Source organism: Macaca nemestrina, chromosome 4, assembly GCF_043159975.1.
Source record: "Macaca nemestrina isolate mMacNem1 chromosome 4, mMacNem.hap1, whole genome shotgun sequence".
NCBI classification, from domain to species: domain Eukaryota; kingdom Metazoa; phylum Chordata; class Mammalia; order Primates; family Cercopithecidae; genus Macaca; species Macaca nemestrina.
The window spans coordinates 152,188,805-152,212,371 of NC_092128.1; the positions used below are offsets into that span (position 1 = coordinate 152,188,805).

Below are 23,567 nucleotides of genomic sequence, written 5' to 3' on the forward strand. Positions count from 1 at the left end.
CAAAGAGCTGCAGGACAAGCAGACCAACTCAGGAAAGCAAGCCTGACGCCAGCACTAGGCACTCTGCTCCCCTGTACACCATCGCAGAAGCTGCGGATGGGGTTTTACGGCCTCACACGAATCTGGCCCGGCTGGCTATTAGGCCTTGACCGTGAAGCATCCATTCTGTTTCTCCTTGCGGGAGGATGTTTTCAAATAATTTTTCTTTTTTTTTTTTCCTGAGATGGGGTCTCGCTCTGTCTCCCAGACTGGAGTGCAGTGGCATGATCACAGTTCACTGCAGCCTCCACCTTCTGGGCTCAGGTGATCCTCCCACCTCAGTCTCCTGAGTAGCTGGAACTAAAGTCATGCATCAGCATACCCATCTAATTGTTTCTTTCTTTCTTTTTTTTTTTTTTTTTTTTTCCAGAGATGAGGTCTTGCTAGGTTGCTCAGGCTGGTCTCAAATCCTGAGCTCAAGCTATCCTCCCGCCTCAGCCTCCCAAAGTGCTGGGATTATAGGCGTGAGCCACCATGGCTGGTCCCGAGAACTCTTAACAAGGGCAAAGTACCACCAGTCTCTGTTCTGGCCAGCCTGGGTCTCCTTGCTGCTCTAACCCCAGGCGGGAGAGGAGGCCAAGGTTTCATATTTACCCATGTGATCCGCACAGCGGATCATTGGAGGCCACTCCCATTATTTCTGTTTAATAAGATGAAAAGTTAAATAGCATGCCCCAACAAGAAGCAAGGCTGGAGTTCAAGTCTAGACGGTCTCATTCCAGAGCCTGACTTTCCTAGCTATGGCCTTAGCATCTCTGGCCTTGTCCTGAAGAGTCAGGGGAAGGAGATAGGCAGCCCTTGTTAGCCAAGAGGCAACATCCATCTGATAAATTTTCTCCGAACGCTTCTCCACTAGGTACCGTGAGAAGCACTGGTTCATGAGGGAGGATCTGTGTGCCTGGGATGGCATCAGCCACTTGTCCTCATGTGGTGCATAGTCTAGAGCAGGCCATGGGCAGGTCAGCAGGCAATTCCAGCCCTCAGGGTGGGCTCTGTGCTGGGGATGAGCCCAGAGCACTGTGGGGGTGAGCAGCAGGGCTCCCCCAGGCAGTGCCTGGGCCGAGGAGGGCCCCCCAACCAGGAGCATCCAGGCAGAGACTTGAAGAGTGGAGAGGAGAGTTACGGCACGGAGAGCAAGGGGCAGGGAGGGGTCAGCAGCTGAGGTGGAGGGGGCCGTGTGTTCAAAGGCCCGGGAGAGATGGCACAGCACGTCCGGGGGACTGAATGGCTTTAGAGATCAGAGGTTTCTCTGGGAAGGTTTGAAAGACAGTGAGACTGTCAAAGCTGTACATGAGAGAGATGACTTTGGCTATAGCTAGGGAGTGCACAGGGTGTGGGGACCCAGCCTGGAGGAGCTTTTGCAAGGACACAGGCTGCAGAGGGCGGTCTGAGCGAGGGTGGGGCTGCAACGGGGAGAAGAGTGGCAGAGGCAGGCCTGTTGGCAAGGGCCTGGAATCCACCAGTCGCAGTGACCAGGGAACCAAGCAAGCCGAGGCCTTGAGGAGTTAAGTCACATCCCCCATAATGGGCTAGATTCGAACCTGAATCTGCCTTGCTTGAAGGTCCACGCTGCTTATCTAGGCTGGGAATTAACGATACTTTCAGTAAAGGTCCAGATAGTAAGGGTGGTAAGCTTTGAGGAACTAAAGGGCTTTACTGTAGCTATTCAACTGTGCTTTCCTAGGGCAAAAGCAGCCTCTGACAATACGTAATGTCTGGGTGTGGTGGAGAGACTTGGGCTGAGGCTGGAGTTTCTATCATGGATTTTGGGGTGGGTGGAGGCACCCTTCCCAGGGCACATGTGAGCAGGCTTCTTGCCACCGTGGCTGCTGCTGCTGAGAGGCTGGGGAGGAGCAGTGATGGCTTCGTCCCCAGGCAGAGCTCCTGTGGCCCTGCTTCGAGGGCCCTCTGTGGATCCCGTCCTCTCTGCAGCCCTGCAGGCAAGCAGACTGAGCCCCAGGCAGGTGGAGTAATTTGCCCAGGGTTATGGGGACAGAGCCAGGAGCCAGACCTAGGCATTCTGGCTTCTAAGTGCCTGCTCCTGGGCTACTACACAGAAACTAAGTTTTGGAAAAGTTGGGTCAAAGAACTTGTGGGTCCTCCCAGCAGAGATGCCAGGCAGACAGTGGGACTCACAGGCCTGGGTTCCCCGAGAGTCTTCCAGACAGGAGGGGGGCTCGTGTGGGAGCTGTGGCTCCAGAGGCAGCTAAGGATGCAGAGTGATGTGGGGGAGGGACCGGGGGAAAGCTGAGCCCCAAGGAACCCCAGAGAGAAGCAGAGCTGGAGCAGCCAGGGCAGAGTGCTCTGGAACCCAGGCGAGGAGTCGGTCTCAAATCGAAGGCCAGGGCGAGACCGGGGACGCAAGCCCCCACTGGACTCTGTGACAAGCAGCGCCTCACGTGACTGTAAGAAATCACGGTGCACCATTTCAGGGTTGCTAGAAGAGTAGGTTTTAAATGTTTTCACCACAAAAATATGATCGTATGTGATGTGATGCAGACGCTAATTAGCCTGATTTAATCATTCCACATGGTAAACATTACTTTGTGCTCCATAAATGTATATGATTATATGTCAATTAAAAATACAAATTTTTTTTTTTAAAGCAGCTCATAGATCTGCATCATGGTTTCAATGGCATGGGTTGGGGCTCACCAAGTCTAGAAAGACAGAACTGTGGGCTGTCAGAGCAGAAAATTCCAGGGGAATTCAAATGCTCACTAGATAACTGATAACATTGAGGGATTATTATTAATTTTCCTAGGTGTAAGAATGACTTTGTAGTTATACCTTGTGATGGTTAATACTGATTGGCTTGAAGGATTCAAAGTATTAATCCTGTCTGTGAGGGTGTTGCCAAAAGAGATTAACATTTGAATCAGAGGGCTGGGAAAAGCAGACCCACCCTTAATCTGGTGTGCACCTGCTCATCAGCTGCCAGTTAATATAAAGCAGGCAGAAAAAATGTGAAATGAGTGAGACTGGCCTAGCCTCCCAGCCTATATCTTTCTCCTGTACTGGAAGCTTCCTGCCTGTGAATATCAGACTCCAAGTGGTTCAGTTTTGAGACTCGGACTGGCCATCCTTGCTCCTCAAGCTTGCAGACAGCCTACTGTGGGACTTTGTAATCATGTAAGTTAATATTTAATAAACTCCCATATATATATATGGGAATATATATATATATCTCCTATTAGTTTTGTCCCTCTAGGGAACCCTGACTAATACAGATTTTGGTACCAGCAGTGGTTCTAGAGAAACAGAATATTCAGGATAGAGTTGTTTTGTTGGTTTTGGGGTTTCTGGAGTCGGCTGTTTTAATATGATTAGACCCAAAAATGCTAAGGACTCTACTTATAGTAGTATGGAGTACGCTGATAGTCCTTGGCATGAATTGTTTAGAGAGTTACGCAAAATAAATGCATTTGACACTCGTGATTTACCGCTTGCGAGAGGCAAGGGGTTTAGTGACTCTCTACATAATACCTTTGACCATATGTGGAGAACCAAGGAACATAATGAAGCTGGTTGGTTGCTCCCGAGTGCAGTGGACAAAGTGATGAAAGAAAATGATGAACTCAGGGATTCTGTCCACCAGCTTCAGAAGCAGATATTGAGTCTCAAATCTGCTAAGATTGCCTTGAGTGAGAGGCTTAACTCCTGTAGAGAAAGAGCTGAAAGTGTGGAAAAACAGACACAAGCTCTTAACATGTGAGTGGCTGACCTGCAAGTTAAGGTGCATGCACAGCTTTGCCAGGTGTCTCCTGTTAAAGTGAGGGCACTGACTAAAAAAGAATGGGGGCCAGGCGCGGTGGCTCAAGCCTGTAATCCCAGCACTTTGGGAGGCCGAGGCGGGTGGATCACGAGGTCAGGAGATCAAGACCATCCTGGCTAACATGGTGAAACCCCGTCTCAACTAAAAATACAAAAAACTAGCCAGGCGTGGTGGCGGGCCCCTGTAGTCCCAGCTACTTGGGAGGCTGAGGTGGGAGAATGGCGTGAACCCAGGAGGCGGAGCTTGCAGTGAGCTGAGATCGCGCCACTGCACTCCAGCCTGGGAGACACAGCGAGACTCCGTCTCAAAAAAAAAAAAAAAAAAAAGAATGGGACTCTGCAACCTGGAATGGGGATGTGTGGGAGGACCCTGATGAAGCTGAGGACACTGAGCTTGTCAACTCTAATGAGACTTTTTTGCCAGAAGAAACAGCTTCCCCATCCCCAGTAGTGGCAACATCCCAGCCTATTGTTGGACCTTGTGATCATGTAAGTTAATATTTAATAAACTCCCCTTTATATATATATTTATATAAAAATATTTTTATATATTTATATATTATATATAAATTTGCATTTTACATATGTACATATTATATATTTTATATATTATATATTTTATATATAATATACATTATACATTTTAATGTATTCTATATTTATATACAGTCTATTGGTTCTGTCCCTCTAGAGAACCCTAATACATATGTTAAAGAGTTCTTATAGGGATATATACTAAAAGTATTTGTGAATAAAATGATACGATGCTGTAAACCTCTATATATGATATCTGAGAGCTGCTTCAGGATCACATGGGAGGGGAGTAGGTGGATGTTTGGATGAAACCAGACTGGCTGTGGTGCCTTGTGGTTGAGCTGGGTGGCGAGCGCAGGAGTGTTCTAGACACGGGCGGGCCTTGGAGATATTGTGGGTTTGGTTCCAGATCATTGAAAAAGGGAGTCACGTACATGTTTTGGCTTCCCAGTGTATATAAAAGCTATGCTTATACTATACCATAGTCTGTTCAATGTGCAAAGCATTTTGTCTGAAAAAACACGGTACATACCTCAATTAAAAAACAGTTTACTGGCCGGGTGCAGTGGCTCATGCCTGTAATCCCAGCACTTTGGGAGGCCGAGGCAGGCAGATCATGAGGTCAGGAGATCGAGACCATTCTGGCTAACACGGTGAAACCCCGTCTCTACTAAAAATACAAAAAATTAGCCGGGCGTGGTCGCAGGCACCTGTAGTCCCAGCTACAGGAGGCAGGAGAATGGTGGGAAGAGGCTGAGGCAGGAGAATGGTGGGAACCCGGGAGGCGGAGCTTGCAGTAAGCCGAGATCGCACTACTGAACTCCAGCCTGGGTGACAGAGCGAGACTCCATCTCACAACAACAGAAAAACAAACACAAAAAAAAACTTTACCGCAAAAAAAGACGCTGTCACAGAGACGCAAAGTGAGTACACACCGTTGGGAAAATGGCACTGACGGCAGGGCTGCCCCAAACCTTCCAACTGTAAGTGACACAGAATCTACAAAGCACACTAAGGCCAAGTGTGAGGGTCTGATGCGCCTGCACTCATCTGTCTCCTGTGTATGCTTCAGATTTCCCTAACTAGAAGTTAAACAACAGAAAAACAGGCAAAGGGGGAGAGTTCTCTCGGGAGAGCGTGGCTGGGGAGGAGGAGCAGGGCGAGGGTTTGAGAGACGCCTGGGGGTGGGGTGAGAAACTGCCATCAAAGCCCTTTCGAATCTGCTGTTCTGGGTGCACTCTCAACAGTGGGGTGGGTGTGAACCCTACTTTTGCACGGGAAGCGGGGCCCTGGGAGGGGCGGTCTGCCCGGCCACACCTGTGGAGACAATGCTTCCTTTCTCTGTGCGGATGACCCAGCTTTTCCTGTGGTGCAGAGCCCACCTGCAGCCCCCCGTCCACCCTTAGCTCTGCCACTCACAAGAGACCACAACCCTTGCGGGCTCAACCCCAGAGAAGGTCATGAAGGCCCAGGCTGGTGATCCTCCCTCTCCCTGGCAGAGCAGCTGAAAGGCGGGCTCACACCTTGGGGGAGCAGCTGAAGGGCAGGCCAGTACCTTGGGGCTTTCTGCTCCCGTCGGTGCCAGCAAGTTGCTGAGCAAGTGGGTGCTGGAGAAAGAGGCCTCCACTGGTTGCCAGTGTGGCGACCCGGAGGGGTCCCAGGGAAGCTGGCTAAGGAGTGAAACCCAGGATGGTGAGAGGTGTGGGAGCCTTTCCAAATGCAGCAGTGGGCATCGCGCGATGCTCCACAACCTTTCTCTACAGTGATGGAAATCGGGTGAGTAATAACACCATCCTGCCACCAAGGTCTCCTGGGCACTGGCATCTGCTGGGCTGTGCGTGTGAAGCCTGAGCACAAAAGGGAACACCGGCCTGGGGCCAGAAGGACGCCCACTGTGACCACGGCGGGGGTGGGCCTGGCAGGACCTCAGGGTCCCTGGGGCCAGTCTCAGGAGTGGATTTAATTTTTCCCCCATACACAATGGGGATCTCCTGAAGGGTGGAAACAGAAAGTGAGGGGATGGGATTTGCATTTCACAAGGGTCACCCCAGCAGAAGTGTAGAGGATGGGTGGACACACCAGAGGCTTCCCTGAGAGCCCCCGCCCAGAGAGGCCTGGTTAGGCTCACACCCATGAGCACGGCGCCTCCCTGCCCTCTGGCCCAACATTGATGAGGCTGGGGCCAGGGCCATATCCTCCCTCTGGGGGCTGTGTCTGCCTCGGGGCACCACAGTTCCCTCCTGGGAGCACCTGAGCTCCCTGAGCAGCTGCTCCTATCACCCGCCCTTCACCGTCCTTCTCACCCACTCTTCTTGGCATTGCATCCCCATGGTGCTTTTGGGGTGCTGGCTCCTGGGATTTTTCTGTTGTTTAACTTCTAGTTAGGGAAATCGCAACAAGGCCCCCCACAGGCCTCAGCAAGAGGGTGTCCCGGGATAGCGTATGCTGCAGAGAGCCTGAAGGAAGCGGTGAGTCCTGAGATCCTCCCTGGCATGGGGAAGGGGTGGGCCAACCTCCCAGTCACTCAGCAATGCCTGTGCACGGCCTGCTGTGGGCCGGGTGCAGTGCCCTGGAGAATCACCCCCACGGCAGAGGCACCTGCATCCCAGAACCTCTCCACTCTGCACTCCTTGGCGAGGGCTTCTTAGTGCGTTTGTGCATGAAGGGAACGTCTGAAATAACACGAGCTGCAGCCCAGAGGGTGGGACGGAGCCCAGGGAGCCACCTGCAGATCTCAGATAAAGCTGGCTCATCACTCTCGTCTGTGAAACAGAGCAACGGCTCCCACCCAGGGGATGGTGACCATCTGTGCCCAGCGCACAGTAGGCTCTCGGCAGATGTTCATCCATCATCCAGGGTCACGTAGATGGCCCTGCACGCAGCCCGGCCCACCGGCATCAGCTGGAGAGACTGGCCACAGAAATGACAGGGGCGGCCTGTGGTTTGCAGGATGTCATTATCGCGTGATATGTTAATAATTACCCAGGAAGCCCTCAGAACGTCGAGGATGAGATATTGTAGCCTGTGAAGTAGGGGGTTGTGACGTTCATTACCCTGTAAACAAGTGCCATTCACTCTTCCCTACAAACACATGTTTTCAAACTAGCATCACTGAATCCTTTTAATTTCACTTAATAGGCATTAGGACTGGCTTCATTTGTCACTAGGGGGAGCTGAAACAGCTAGAAGCTGTGCTATTTTTTTTTTTCTCTCATTCCAACCAACAGTAATTAAAAACTTGGCACACTTGGAAGAAAGGTAGGACCCATATTGTATGACAATTTTTTCTTTCTTAGAAAAAAAAAAAGCAAACAAATATTTTCAAGACACTTCTCTGTCTTCCATAGCCACATGTACACCGTAAGCAAAAAAACACCACCTAAAGCCACCAAGTGATTTTATTGTATTTATTTTGTGAGAGAGAGTCTCACTCAATTGCCCTGGCTGGAGTGCAGTGGCACAATCTCGGCTCACTGCAACCTCTGCCTCCCGGGTTCAAGCGATTTCCAGCTAATGTTTGTATTTTTAGTAGAGATGGGGTTTTGCCAGGCTGGTCTCAAACTCCTGACCTCAAGTGATCCGCCCGCCTCGGCCTCTCAAAGTGCTAGGATTACAGGCAGGGGCCACCATGCCCGCCCCGCCCAGTGATTTTAAATGCTGAGCGTGGGTGTTGGTCTGTCTTCTTTTTTTGGTGAAATTTGTGGGGCTAAAGGCCATAGTGCTGGACACTGGGCTCTGACCTGAGCTCAGCAGCCACTCTCCATTGGGTGTAGAAAAAAAGCAAGTCCTGGCTCCCTTTTTGGGGAAAACCTATGTTGCTCCTTTTGCTGGACTAATATTTAACATGCCTGAGTAACCATGTGAGCCTCAGTCTCAAGCTGCGATCGGCGGTGGGCAGAGCAGGGACAAGCCATTACAATATCCAGGCTCACAGCAACCGCTGCAATAAAACTGCCAGGAATGGCTTGACAAGCAACAGCAGGACCTACACCAGGAGCACTGCCAGGCCAGCAGCATAGTGCTGGAGGGATGGCCAGCTCCTGGGAGCAAGCACGGACAGACGAAGAGGAGGAGGACGGCAGGCATTTCCAAATCCCTTTCCTATTTAACACCTTTCCATCAAAATCCCAGGAGCATTTGCTTTTTTTTGAGAACCTGCCAAAATGATTGTAAAATTCATAGAATGGCTGAGAAATGTTAGAAAACAAAGAGGAATAAGACAAGCTCTCCTAAACATGAAAAAAATGTGTAATAAACTGATACAAATGAAAGCTTTAGAGGTACCAGGGCAAAGATGTCTGTGGAACGAAGGAACGTCCTCAGACAGACTTGACTGTGTGTAAGAATTTAAAACATGATTAAGATGCATCACAAAGAAATTAAAAATCAATAAATGGTTTCCGGGGAAAAAACGTCTCTGGAAACAAGTGATCTATTTAGAAGCTCACTTCACGCCAGGCTCAGAATTAATTCCAGGAGGACGAAAGAGTTTAATGGAAAATATTAAACCATGAACATTATTTTTAAAAATCTGGGTGAATATTTACTTGGTCTCAAAATAGGAAAGAAAGATGCCTCAGATCTGGAGGTTTGAGCACACACATTTAAACACAATAAAATTAAAGACAAACAACAGAAAGGGAAAAGTATTTGCCATAAACATGATCAAACATGATATCCCTAATACATAAGAAACTCCAAAAAACCAACATGAAACACTGGGACCCATTAAAATAAAATAAAATGGAGACCAGGCTTGAGAATCCCCTGAGCAAAGTCCGTTAAGCCATGGAGACAACCTTGACCTTGCTGGTTCTGCAAACCTAAACAAAACTGAACCTGGGCTATTTCTTGTAAATGCCCATATTAAAGAAAAATAAAACTTAAGCCCAACCAATCAGAAACTGCCAGCAACTTACTGAGGGCACCTCAGGACGTTGGCTGTAGCAACTAGTTTGGAGATAGAGATGCAACTAAAGGCAGATATACAACTCGTGATATGGTTGGGCTGTGTCCCTACCCAAATCTCACCTTGAATTATAGCTCCCATCATTCCCACATGTTGTGAAAGAGGCCCAGTGAGAGCGAACTGAATCATGGGCGTGGTTTCCCCCATGCTGTTCTCATGGTAGTGAATAAGTCTCATGAGAGTTGATTTTATAAGGGGTTGGCTCTCATTCTCTCTTGCCTGCCACCATATAAGATGTGCCTTTCGCCTTCCACCATGATAGTGAGGCCTCCCTAGCCACGTGGAACTGTGAGTCCATTCAACCTCTTTTACTTTACAAATTACCCAGTCTTGGGTATGTCTTTATCAGTAGCATGAAAACCAATACAACTAGGGATTTTCTAACAGTTGAGACCAAAGAAGGCAACAACATAGTCTTAAATCAAGTATTTTCTTTGTCCAGCTCCCATGTTCACACCATGAAAACCTTCCCCTTGTGTTCCCTCTGCAGAACCCCAAAGCACCTTTGGATTGGTGCTGCCTGATTCATAAATTGCTGTCTGCTCAAAGAAACTCTTCGAACATTTTGGGTCTGTTTACCTTGTAACAGACCCCCCATGGGAAAAATGACCATGAGCTCCACAGGCATTTAATCACAGACCAGTCATTTAAAAGCCCATCTAGGAAAATAATAATGAGATACCATTTTGCCTAACAAACTAGGAAAGATTTAAAAGCAGGAGGGAAGAGGAATGGACCCTGAGACCTGTATCTGGTCACCGCTGCAGAGTGTCAATTAGTTGAAGTATTTCAAAGGTGAAAAATGTTCATGTCATTGTACCAGAAATTCTGCTTCTAGCGTTTTATCCCAAGGCAGGCATTGGAGATGTTGGAAAAGATTTGTAACAGTGTTCAGAGTAGCTTCATTTCTAATAGCAAGGTGCTGGACTCATAGCCTTGTGCAAATGTATTGGATGATGGAAAATAATGGTAATAATGGGTTATCTATGGAGGTTTACCCCCACCTGGGACCCAGTCCTGCCCACTCCATCTGGTGCCCCCTGCCTCATCCCTGGCCTTGGCCCCTGTGCCTCATGCAGCAGCGAGCCCACCTGTCCTGTCTCACACCCCCTCACACAGACATAATGCACCCGACATGCACACAACCCGGGCCGCAAACACAGTCAAGATGGGTCCCAAGCCCCACTCTGAATCACAGTGAGGCTCTTGAGCCCCTCCTACGTAGACATGCTGGAGCCCCCACTACTTGCAGCCCCCAGAAGGAGGCTACAGACGCCAGGGGTGGCCATCCCAGGTCTGGCTACTACTAGACCCCAAAGCACAGGGCAAGATCTGGAGAAAGCCTGTGGAGGAGGAGGCTGGGAGGGGCACCTTCCTCCCCAGAGAAGGGCCATGCCTGTGCCCGCACTGTCTACAGGGGCCCAGGAGATTCCGAGGCACCTCCTAGACTCACTGGGCAGACAGCAGGCATGCTCACAGCATTTGAGGGCTTGGTGAGGTGGGCTGGGGGCTTCTGTTCTTTCCCTGGGAAGCTGGAGCAGTCGGGGACTTTACTCATTGATTTATCCTTCCTCCTGATTCACCCCAACCCAGCTTCCCAGCTGTAGGCCCCGGAAGCCCCCAGGACCGCCGAGTGACCTGAACCGTCAGTAGCAGGGCTCAGCAGGTGGGGAAGGTGAGCTGGCTCCAGGGATGAGCTAAGGGTCGAGGGAACCACGAGGCCACAGGCTCCAAGGAGATGGCCTGTGTGGGGACATGGCACCTCTTTTTATTTGGAGGCTCTGTCCTTGGGCAGCTGCCATGAACTCTGGCGAAAGAGCGATCCTGGGGATGACAAAGCCGCACGAGGGGTCCCAGCGGCTGGTGTGGGTGTCAGAGGGCCCTGCTCTAGGAGAGGGGGCCTCGCTCTTGCAGTTCCTGGGAGCTAGGCTGGGGGCCATGCTTGTCTGCGCCAGGATCCCCCATGGCAGAGTGGGTAGATCCTGCCTGCCCCTACTGTCCCCACAACACAACTGGGGCTGGATCAGTTTTCGGTCAGCGTGGATTCCGAAACGAACAGAAAACCATGGGCTTTGTTTGGCGTGTGAGGCCAGCTTTGCTGTTTTGTTTTGTTTGAAAGTTTTCATTGTTTTAGAGCTCCTGGGAAAGCACAGTGGTTGCAGGGCAAACAGGAGAGCTGGGCCGGGCACCTCTGGACAAGAAGCCTTGCTTTAGGCCCTCCCTGAGCTCCCTGGGCCTTGGGGCTGCTCCATCCCCGCTTCGAACTCAGGAGTCACTCAGTCACTTGTGCTTCTGGGCTGGTGGCCTGGGCTATGCCTGTTGCTCCTCTCCTTCCTCCCTTCCTGTCTAAATGTGTTTCTCTCCCTTCCTCCCTTCCTCTAACATCTTCAGAATGTTTTCTGTGTTCTGGCCTTATGCTAAGGTTCTGGGGATAAGAGGGATCCCTGCCCTCGTGGAACTGAGAGAAAAAGACCCGTCCTCAGGTGGATATGCAAAGAGCTGCGTATGCAGCATGTTCTGGAGCAGAGGAAGAAACAGCTAGTCCCGCCCGGGAGAGAGAAGACAGCTGCCCCTCCAAGGGCTAGTGTGGATGCAGGGCTGCGTGGGAGGGAGGACTGTGTGTCCTGCCAGGGACGGGAGTGGGGAGCGGTCATCCCAGGCGGACACAGCTTGGTATGGGTGAGGGGGCACATGCTCAAGGAAGGGGGAGCCTGGGGGCTCTGGAAATACAGGCAGGGGCTGAGATGCCTGCTTGGGGTCTGGGCAGGAGTGCAGGCTTATCCTGAGACCAGGGTCCGTCCATGAATAGTGAGTGTCTGGAAGGCTGGAGCATGGTTCCTTTATACCCCACAGTGCCCGGAATGCTGCGGAACGTGGAGCTGGGCCCGGAACTCTGGCTGGGTCATCTGAACAGCTCTCCTGCTGAGGAAGCCACAGACACTGCCCATACCTCCACCAGGAAAAGTTCTGGCCACCTAGTCAAACTCTGCCCATCAGCACTGCAGGACAGCTGTCATGGTGAATGCCCGGGTCCCCTTCTTCTGACGGTGGCACTGGATCTCCTCTAGGGACCCTCTTGCCTCACAGTTGGCCCACGTGGTCCAGGCAGAGATGACGCCTCCCTGGCTTTGGAAACCTCAGGACGTTGGCTGTAGCAAATAGTTGGGGGACAGATATGCAACTAAGGGCAGGCTGAAGACAGCCAGTGGACTTCCACTGCAGAAAAGGGAAGTTCTCTGTGCCTAGGGCTGTATGGCAACCTTGATGAAGAGCCTGACCAAGGAAGGAGCCAACTAGGAGGAAAGTGGATCCAAGAGGCCACATGGAGCAGTGTGCTGGGGCGCTGGATCCAGCCATGCCTGAAGCTGTCCCAGGCTCTGCAACTCTTCCAGTGCAGGAGTTAATAATGATTCTTCCAGCTTAAGCTTGCTGGTGTTGGGTCCTACCTCCTGCATACTGCACTCCTTACTGATGTATTATTTTTACCAATTTGTAATGCCTGGGCTTGTACATCAATCTCAGCTAAAAATCTAAAAATGACCCTTTCTCTCTGAGGTTAAACAGATTTAAGTATCACGTATTTGAACTTGAGGGGACCCAGAGATCATCTATTCTGAACATTTCATCATTTTACAGATGAGGCCAGACAAACCGAGTCACTCACCCAGGGTCCCCGTCATTCACCAAATACTGACTGGGGGCTGACCCCAGGCCAGGCACATTCTGGACACTCATCTTGTGAGCAGGACTGGTGTGATAATGGCAGCAATGAAGCCAGAACCTGAGTCTCCTCACTCACAGGTCTCCCCACAGCAGCACGAGGTCTCAAGGCCGGACTCAGAGGGGTTAAGCGACTTGCCCGTGGTCACGCAGGCAGTAAATGGTAGAGCCGACGTTTGGACGTGCACGTTTACCTATAGGCCCATAGCAAAGTCTTAGTTTTCATAAAAGCCTTTGAGCATTTCGGGCCCACGAGTTTGTGATGCTCTGAAGCTTCCAGCCGAGGCGACGGAAGCTGGCCCAATTTAATTTCCTTTTCTGAAGGCCTACTTGCTCTAAGTCAATACGTTCGCAGTGTCTCTCCTCAGCAGATTAGGGTTATTACAAGGCAGGTACTTGGGCTGTGAGAAGGAGAGGCTAGAAAGGGAATGACGAACCGGCTTTCTCCTTCCAGGAAACTCTCTGCAGTGTAAACACAGAGCCTGGAGGAGTGTGCTGAGGCCGAACAACAGCTGAGGTGTTCACCTGCAGGGGTGGCACTGCCAGGCCTGGCGCGGGAGACGCATGAGTTGTTCTGGGTGTGCAAGAGCCAAGCCCCATCCGATGGGTGGGGCGGAGCAGAGACCTGGATGCAGGGGCCGTGTCTAGGAATTTAATTTTTAGTTTAACTTACAGCAAGGCTGATAATGATCCTTCCCTAAAGCCAATCCCCCTCCTCATTTAGGGGTGGAAACTGGCTTTGTAAAACTAATAAAAGGCTGAGAGATTAGGAGTATGGGAGAAGCCTGAACTCAGCTAAAATGTAAGCCTCCTTTTTTTTTTTTTTTTTTTTTTTGAGATGGAGTCACTCTGTCACCCAGGCTGGAGTGCAGTGGTGCGATTTTGGCTCACTGCAACCTCTGCCTCCTGGGTCCCAGTTCAAGCGATTCTCCTGCCTCAGCCTCCTGAGTAGCTGGGATTATAGGCAGGTGCCACCATGCCCAGCTAATTTTTTGTATTTTTAGTAGAGATGGGGTTTCACCATGTTATCCAGGCTGGTCTTGAACTCCTGACCTGGTGATTCACCCGCCTCAGCCTCCCAAAGTGCTGGGATGACAGGCGTGAGCCACCGCACCCAGCCCATAAGCTATAATCCCTCACTGCTCAGGAGTCATGTGACCAGAGGTCACAAGATTAGTGACTTCCCCAGTTGCTTCTAAAGATAACATCACTATTATGGAAACTAAGATTGATCTTTGGAGATGCTTTTCAGACTTTTGCATTCTGAAAACGGACTGACCCTACCTGGATTCATGACTCACAGCTCAGGCGGTCCTGTGGCCCCACTCAGAGGTGGACTCAGCAGGTGAGGACCATTTCTCACGCCCTGTGACGGCATCCCCAGCCAATCAGCAGCACCTGCTCCCCAGCCCGAACGCCCACCAAACTGTCCTGGAAAAGTCTAACCTCTGAGCCCTCAGGGAGACTGACTCCAGTGAGAACTCTGGTTCCCCCACGTGGCTGGGCTCTAATTAAACTCTGTCTTTACTGCAATACCATGGGCTCAGTGAACTGGTTTTGTCTGTGCGGCAGGCAGGAGGAGCCTGCTGGGCGGTTACATTCCCTTGTATGAACCCTGGCTCCTGGCGCTGCTCCCCGCCTGCCAGGGCCCTAAAGTGGATGCACAGCTTCTGCCAGCCTGTGCACCCTCACCAGCTCTGCCTCTCCCTCCCTACTGCCAGGAGCCTCAGGAAGGAGCCCCATGGAAAGACCAGCCCAGGACATGAGTGCTTGTGTGGCAGATGGTGACAGTGTTATCTGCTGTTATGGGGACAGAGCCACCCGTTCCTTCTCCCTCCCCTTCCTCAGGATGAGGAGCTTCTGATTAGCCTTCCCTGCAGCCCTGCGATGAGACACTGATTCCACCTGCCTTCATCTCAGTGCATCTGGGAGGCCTTGTCTCCAGGACACGTCCCTGGGTGCAAGGTTTCCCCGGCTGCTCTCCTGCCCTGTGGAAGTTTGGGATTTGCCCGAATGACAAAGATATTCTGAGCACCTGTGGCAATAACCCTGGGGTGAGGAGCTGTTGGGGATGAAGCAGCTGTGGTCTAAGGGGGAGGAGCAGCATTAGAGAGAAGACAGTCCTGCTGCTGGGGGGAAGGCAGAGCTGTGCACGAAGCACCCAGGATACAGCACAGAGGAGAAATCTCAGCCCCACCTAGAGGGAGGGGACAGAGAGGGCTTCCTGGGGGCAGCAGCAGCTGCTCCTCCGGGGATAAAAGCCTAAACGGCACTTTGGGAGGCTGAGGTGAGCAGACTGTGAGGTCAGGAGATCGAGATCATCCTGGCTAACACGGTGAAACCCTGCCTCTACTAAAAACACAAAAAATTAGCCGGACGTGGTGGTGGGTGCCTGTAATCCCAGCTACTCAGGAGGCTGAGGCAGGAGAATTACTTGAGAGCAATTCTCTCAAGTGGAGGTGGAGGTTGCAGTGAGCTGAGATCATGCCACTGCACTCCAGCCTGGGTGACAGAGCAAGACACCATCTCAAAAAAAGAAAAAAAAATGCAAAAAGGGTGCTTCAGGCCTCAACCAAGTTAAACTGGAGGGGCTGCACAGGGCACTCCGGGTGGGTATGACGCTGTGGGAACCGGCTCTGCTGACTCTCAGCACCTGCCTTCGAGCTCTGTGGGCAGTGCAGCGTGGCCACGTGGAGCTTGTGTGTGTGCGTGGAAAAGGCCTTGGTGGTGTGGGCACAGCAAGTAGGCTTTCCTTTCCCTTCTGTGGGACTGCAAAGGGTGCAGGTGGCAGAGCCCAGGCCTCTGGGCAGAGGTGAGTCATGTGGAGGGCGTGCGTATGCTGAAGAGGAGGGGGCGCAGAAGGGCAGGCCTCTGGAAGGGAGGGCTGGAGCAGGGACATACATGTGGGGAGGGGAGGGAAGGGAGATGGGGGCCCAGTGGGGAAGGGAGAAGCCACATTGCACCGTGATGCTAACCTCAGAGGCCGGGCCCACCTGCAGCCTCTGCAGCTGCCTCCCCACACCTGGGCTGTCTCAGCTCCGCACTGGTAAAAAGCCCTTTGCTCCCCCACTCACAGCAGCACACTCACAAGTCTAAAAGGGGGAAGGCCCCTGAGTGACCATCCCTGGAGGAGCAGACACACCAAATATGGTAAATGCATGCAATGGAATATTACTGAGCCATGAAAAGGAAGGAAATTCCGACATCTGCTACAACTCGGGTGAACCTTAAAAACCTCACGCCGAGGGCAAGGATCCAGACACAGAAAGACAAGCATCGCACGGCTCCATTTGTACGAAGTACTGAGAACAGGTGAATTTGCAGTGACAGAGAGTAAGTGAGAGGCTGCCCAGGATGGGAACAGAGGGAAAAGGGGGCCTGCTTATTAGGTATGGGATTTCTGTTTGGGAAGAAGAGAAAGTCCCAGCGGTGGATGTTGGTGATGGCTGCTCAACATTCTGAATGCCGCTGAATTGCACACAGAGGATGGTTTACATGTTACACGCATCTTACCACAATGACAGACCCATATGGTCTGGATGTGTCCCTGCCCAAATCTCATGTCGAGCTATAATCCCCAATGTGGAGGTGGGGCCTGGCGGGAGGGGATGGGGACATGGAGGTGGGTTTCTCATGAATGGCTTAGTTCTCATGAGATCTGGTCATTAAACATGTGGCACCTCCCCCTCGCTCTCGCTTGCTCCTCTTTGTGCCGTGTGAGATGCCTGCTGCCCCTTCGCCTTCTACCATGATTGGAGGCTTCCTGAGGCCGCCCCGGAAGCAGAGACCACCATGCTTCCTGTGCAACCTGCAGAATTGTGAGCCAAGTAAACATCTTTTCTTATAAATTACCCTGTCCCTTTACAGCAGTGTGAGAAGGAACTAAGACACAAACAGCACAGACCCTAGAACTGGAGCTGGGTGCTGGGCACAGAGCTGGAGCCGGGCGCTGGGCACAGACCTGGAGCCGGGCGCTGGGCATCCAGTCTCATTGCCGCTTGGCTGGCCCTGGCGTGACCCCCCAGTTTCCCATGCCACCCCTGGCTTCCTGAACCCCTTCCTGGCACCCCTCGCTTGCTGAAGCTCTTTTCTCTGGACGTCTGCCTCGGTCCCTGACACTCAGGGCCTGCCCAGGTGCCCTGAGCCCCCTGGATCCTGGCGTCCTACCCCCGGGCACAGGTGAACCCTAAGGCAGAGCTCCGACACCCACACATGCTGCTTGCAGTTCAGACACTGCGGTTCCCGATCCTCCTGTCCCGTGCTCCCCCCATGCCACAGGCTGACCCACCCCCAGCCATGGGGGCCAACTGGGGCCCAGTCACCTGAATACAACTGGAGAGCACAGAATCTGCCGTAGTCACTGTCTGCAGTGACACCCACCCGTTACTGATGGCACCCTGACACCCCTTCCTGACAGCACCCTTGGCCCCACCATGGGGGGGCTCTTCTACAGCCAGGTCCATCCCTGAGGGAATGCCGAGCTGTACCTCGGTGGCTCTGAGTGACCCCTTTGAACACATTTTTGTGCAAAGAGAGGCAGAAATACCCTATGCTCTTGGTGCCTCTCTCCATGCATCCTCATTTGTATGCAAATACTGCTTGGCCATTCTGGAAAAAATCTGCTGGGCTTGACCCTTGGTGCTATTGATTGGTTCATAATCATAACCCTTCCCAATTGCAAAAGGTCATCTGATGTGTTTCCCTCCTCTGGCCCCCGGAGTCCGCAGCTCCTGCTGGGCTGAGCCTCTGTCCTCAGGGACACTCTAATTATTTCGGACCTGAAGCAACACCCTTCTAAATCTGCACCAGCGGAACGGAGCAGGAACACCAGGCTCTGAGTGAAATCAGGGAACTCTTTCAAGTCACCATCCAGCGAGGAGGGTGAGCTTCTGTGGTCTCCTCGGCCGAAGGGAGGGCGTTGCTGTCATTACCTGAGGCACACTGGGCCCAGAGAGGGATAGGGACAGGATCTGATCTAAAAACAGACGTTGCTTCCCACTATGAGCCCCACAGAAGGCAGAGTCCCTTGAATCGGACCCAAGAGTCACATCTTATCTAAAAGGGGTGGAGACAATGGCCCATGTGGCTTTCCCAGACCTGCGCCCGGGGGTAGGACGCCAGGATCCAGGGGGCTCAGGGCACCTGGGCAGAGAATGGGCTGTTACCAGGTTACCAGGCTGGTTCCAGTCATCAGGCCACTGCCGAAGCCCACTGAAGGACCGATGCAGATACAAACATTTACCCCTCCCGATAACGAGGTTCCATTTCCCACACACCTAGATCCCCACTGAGTTAACGCCACGCTCGTAGAGCAAAGCCACAGTAAATATGACGGCCCCAGGTATCCAACAAACCCTTGAGGTCGCAAAAGCAAGACTTGACCATTCACTGAAGCTGTCAGGAAATTCCACCTCTCAGCTGAGCCCATCTTTTCCTGCCAGTGGCATGGAGACCTCGGCCCTGGCAGCAACATGTTCAAGGAGGAAGAACACTGCTGGATACCTGAGGGGCTTGGGCACAGCATGCTTGGCTGTCCCCACCACTGTGGCCCTCTCTGGCAGTGGGGTTGGAGGTGCACAGAGCTTACCAGCCTCGCCGACAAAGACCTCCACGGGTGCGCTGGCTGGGCTCTCACCAATGATGTTATAGGCAGTCATTATTACTTCATAGCGCCGGTACTTCTTTAAATCTGCAGGGTTGAAGGAAACACGGATCAGCTTCCACCAGGACACCTTCTGTTCTTCCAAAGTTCCCCCTATGAACCACAATGAAGCAAGCAGCACCCTCCAAGGAGAGGAGCGAGGATTGTTAGAAATCTGTGAAATGCCTGCATCTTCTGTGACCAGGGCACCCTTCTTCTCTCCTCCATATTAATTAAGCACCCACCACCCTTAAGAAAAAGGCACATCCATCCTGTCCTGTGTTCAGGTAAAAGGCAGCATGGGCATGGAGCTCCCTCCTCTAAAGTAAAGGATTTAGAACAGAGGTCCCCAACCCCTGGGCCACTAACCATGACCTGTGAAGAACCAGGTTGCAAAGCAGGAGGTGAGTGGCGGGTGAGGGAGCAAAGCTTCATGGGTATTGAGAGCTGCTCCCCATCTCTTGCATTGCACCTGAGCTCTGCCTTCTGTCAGGTCAGCTTAGATTCTCATAGAAGTGCAAACCCTAGTGGGAGCTGTGCGTGCGAGGGATCTAGGTTGTGCGCTCCTTATTCCTTGCACAACCTCGCTCCCTCGCACATGCGGTTCCCAATAGGGTTTGCACTCTTACGAGAATCTAATGCCTGATGATCTGTCACTGTCTCCACTCCCCGCAAGATGGGACTGTCTAGTTGCAGGAAAACAAGCTCAGGGCTCCCACTGATTCCACACGATGGTGACTTGTAGGATTATTTCATTCTATATTATAGAAATAAAGTGCACAACAAGTGGGATGCGCTTGCATCCTCCCAAAACCATCCCCCACCACCTGGTCTATGGAAAAATTGTCTGCCACAAAACCCACCCCTGGTGTCAAAGTGGTTGGAGACCCCTGATGTAGAATAGAGAACATAACCTGGGCCTGCCTTTTGGTTCAGAATCTCTCCTTGAAATTATGCACAGATGGAGTAAGACTGTGGCATTGAAAATGGAATGTGGAAAGACACCGGTAACCAAAGGCCTCTGAGACCTTAGTGGCTGTGTCCTGGGAAAGAACGGGCGTGGGCTGACGCACACAGAGAGCTCCCCGGGGCAGGGGGCCAAGCGCCAGCTCTGCAGTAAGTGACAGGGTGAGAGTCGTTGACCTTTAAGCCAAAACATTCTGGAATGTTCTCCCACTGGTTAACACTGCTCTGTGGGTGGCTTGGCTTTTCTGAGGCCCCGCATGTGTGCCTGGCACCTCTGTGCTGGTGCGGATGGTGGTGCGCTTGGGCCATGCTGGACCTGTGCTGCCCTGCATATCACCCCCACCCCTGCAGGATGCTGGAACACAGCAGGCTCGGGGAGGGCCAGCCCCTCCCTCCTGCCTGGTCCACTTCCCAAACTGGCCAAGTTCCCTGTTGAAGTCGATCACATTATGGCTCCAGGTCTAGCCCCTGAGTTGGATTTTGAAACTCCTCCCTAGCTAGGAATCAAAGGAGAAACAACACGGTTTGTTTAAAGGGCGAAGGGAGGCTGAGCGGATAAACAAAATGTGGTCTTTCATTCGACAGGATATTATTTAGTCTTGACTAAGATTCTGACGCCTGCCCTGACATGCATGGACCTTGAAGACGTTAAGCTCATGAAATAAGCCAGCCACGAAAAGACAAATACTACATGATTCCCCTTCTACGAGGTCCCCAGAGTTGTCGAATCCATCCAGACAGAAAGTTGAATGTGGGTGCTGGTGGGGATGGGGTATAAGGAGTTAGTATGTAACAGGGACAGTTTCAGTTTGGGAAGATGAGAAAGTTCTGGAGAATGATGGTGACGGCTGCATAATGGCCTGAATGTGCTTAATGCCACTGAACTGTACATTTAAAAATGATTAAGAAAGTCCATTTTCTGTTATATGTATTTTACCACAATAAAAAAAGAAAGAGACTGGGTGCAGTGGCTCACGCCTATAGCCCTAGCATCTTGGGAGGTTGAGACAAGAGGATCGCTTGAGTCCAGGCATTCAAGACCAGCCTGTACAACATGGCAAGACCCTGTCTCTTAAACAACAACAACAACAACAACAACAAACAATTAGCCAGGCATGGTGGCACAAGCCTGTAGTCCCAGCTACTTGGGGGGCTGAGGCAGGAGGATCACTTGAGCCAGGAGTTCAAGGCTGCAGTGAGCCGTGATCGCGCCACTGCACTCCAGCCTGGGCAACAGAGTGAGACTCTGTCTCTTTAAAAAAATAAAATAAAATAAAATAAAAAGAGAGAGAGAGAAAAGAAAAGAAAAGAAAAAAGAAAGAGTTTTGAAATTATGAACAGATGGAGTAAGACTGGCATTGGAAATAGAATGTAAAAAAAATAGAATGAAAAAATAGAATAAAAAATAGAATGAAAAAAATAGAATAAAAAAAAAAAAGGAATACAGAAGCTGGAGAGATCTTGTTCTATCTGGCTTTCCTCTCTGTCCCAAACTTGAAGACCAGATATTAGTAAATTTCCCCAGCCTCTGTTTCTAGAAGCTTCCTTTCCTATCTCCCTGGTGGTTTGGTATGTGGAGATACAGCGTTTGAGAGGCGATTCCAGAAACTGGAGCCATTAATCCAGGCTGGTTTTCTCTTGCACTGAGAGGCCAGCTGGCTCTGGGCACAGTGTGTGCGCCTCGCGGCGTGGGCTTCCCGCTGAGAGCGCACTTACGTGTTAGTTCACACATGGTCGATGTGGAGCTGCTGTTCACCGTCTTGAAGCTGCTTTGGGCTATTGGGGTAAGCAAAGCAGAAAGGCGGTTAGCACGCAGGGACACGGCCATTGCAGGAGATGTGCGGCAGGAACGAGGGAGACAGGCGCCTTACTGGGATGCCAGCCACTGCCCACGCTGCACCTCCCAGGGCAATAAAGACTCCGCTGCCACCCAAGCTTTCCACCCGCTCCCGGTGGGGGCTGCCACACCTCCTCATAAACACAAGGCACCCCAGTCCCAGACAGGCAGGGTGCCCTCACCACTCTGATTCAGTGAAACACATTAGTTTTTGGCACAACTTAGTGCCAAGTGGCAGGACACCTTTTCTCCCAGTCACCCCAGGGCAGCTGCAGCTGACTCATGCTCACGCAGGGAGCCCCGGCTGGAGGAGCCGAGCAAACCACCACAGGGAGAGCTGCGCGACCAGGTGCATACGTCCAGTGCATCCCGGGGCCTTCTACTGTGCTGTGTTTTGATTTTGTGACAAAGCCCAGGGAGATGGTAACTGTCTGGTGGTCAGCAAGGGCCACCTTCGGGGTGTGCCAACAGTGCAGACCAGAGTGCTGCAATTTCCCATTTCTGACACTCATCAACACCATGCCTGGCGCTGTGCTGGGGTCACGCTGTGTGAGCTCAGGAGCTGCCGCCGTCTGCACACGTGGCCTTATGGAGGGAACCGGGTGCGTGGAAGGCCCCGCAGCTGGCTTTGGCGAGTGAAGCAGGCAGCCCCGATGCCACGGGGACGGCAGAAAGCGGGAGGGCGCTGTCCACACGGTGTGTTCTGGAGCTGCTCCCTCCTCTGTCCCCAGCACGAAGATGTCAAGGGGCAAAGAATATTTTTGTGACACCGTTTGCTGGGTGCCAGGAAATGAACCCCCTCTAACCTCCGTCCAACAGAGGAGGGGTGGGAGTGGGCAGCCATCCCTCCCCAGGGTTCCAGAAGCTGCCTTGAAGGCAGCTGGGCCCTCATCTGAGCAATGATCATGGCGCAGTGCAGGCCGAGCCAAGATCAGCCCGAGGGTGAGCACCACGGGCTCCATGCTGAGGCTGTGCCTGGTACAGACAGGTGGGGCCTATCCCTGGACTTGGGTTTTGCAACAGGTTCCCACTGGCCCCCTGCCTCCATCTCAGGCCCCAAAGCCCTTCCCCACTGACGCGGGGAGCATGCAGTCCCTGGAGGCCTGGCAACCGCTCTCCCCTTAACACAGTCTGTGGCAGACAAGGCCCCTCTGCCTCCCGCAGCTGCACCGGCCTGCCGCACACCTGCACTCCGCTTGCCGCTGGTGGGTAAACCTGCCTGCTCCCTGTTCCCAAGAGCAGGGCTGCCTCTTCTCTCAGCCTCCTCCGCGGCATTTCCCACCATGATGTGCACTAAGCAGATGCCGAGGGTCCCCTGGGACCCTCGCTCCCCGCGCCAGGACAGAGGGGACAGTCTCACCTGTGAGCTCAGCACGTAAAGCTATAGGGCTTTTGAGCGTCTTGGCCTCGGTGCCTGACCCAGCTTCATACTCCAGCTCCCGGTAGTAGATCCTGTATCCCTGAAGAAGGCCGTTCAGGCTTTCGTCCCTCGGAGGCTGCAAAGACATCACACCGACTCGGTCACACGACGGGAGTCAACCCAGCTGGCCTGCAGCGGGGCTCACCTCCACCCGTTTAGCCAGCTGCACAGAAGGAAGTCGCGGGTTCCAGCGACAGGTGTCAGATTCGTCAAGAGGAAGCCAGGCAGCTCCCAGGGCACAGCACCGAGCTGTGGAGCCACTTTCAGAATGCCGGTTTTCATGTGCATGTGTGTGGGGACATGAGCACTTTGTCCCCTGTCCAGCTCAAATCCTCAAATGAGCCCCCAGGTTGGGGCAGGAGGCTGGGGACAGACGCGGATGGCGAGGAGGCTGCGTGCTGTGCAGTGAGCCCAGAGCAGGGTGGAATCTCGAGAGGCGGCCTGCTCTGAAGCACCTACCAGCTGACCCCACCCTCCCTCTCACCCCCCTGGCCACCCAGGCTGTGACTGCCTTACCGTGCCCCTCACTGATGCTTCCCCATGCCAGGCCACCCCCACTGTGCCTGACTCAGGCCTCAGGCTGGAATCCCCATGGCCCCTTGTACGATGGCTGGCCTGGCCTATCGCCTTGCGGTGTGGTGATCTGTTTCAGCTGCCCCAGGCAACC

The 23,567-nt window shown here is 52.5% G+C and overlaps 1 protein-coding gene and 1 long non-coding RNA gene across 11 annotated transcripts in view; one reads left to right on the forward strand and one right to left on the reverse strand.

Annotated features, from left to right (window-relative positions):
* Positions 1 to 23,567, reverse strand: part of LOC105483388 (sidekick cell adhesion molecule 1) — a 960,109-nt gene that overhangs the window by 71,737 nt on the left and 864,805 nt on the right. For 8 of the 10 annotated variants that reach the window (XM_071095416.1, XM_071095415.1, XM_071095423.1 and 5 more), the window contains 3 exons: positions 22,841 to 22,976; positions 21,360 to 21,419; positions 18,624 to 18,725 (listed from right to left, as the gene is read on the reverse strand). In XM_071095416.1, coding sequence (XP_070951517.1) covers positions 18,624 to 18,725; positions 21,360 to 21,419; positions 22,841 to 22,976 — 298 coding nt within the window. The remainder of the gene's footprint in view (positions 1 to 18,623; positions 18,726 to 21,359; positions 21,420 to 22,840; positions 22,977 to 23,567) is intronic. The other 2 variants (XM_071095418.1, XM_071095417.1) reach the window with 1 other exon arrangement.
* Positions 12,249 to 14,355, forward strand: LOC105483387 (uncharacterized). Its single transcript, XR_011622636.1, has 3 exons — positions 12,249 to 12,334; positions 13,491 to 13,614; positions 14,289 to 14,355. It is a non-coding gene; the product is annotated as an uncharacterized lncRNA (long non-coding RNA).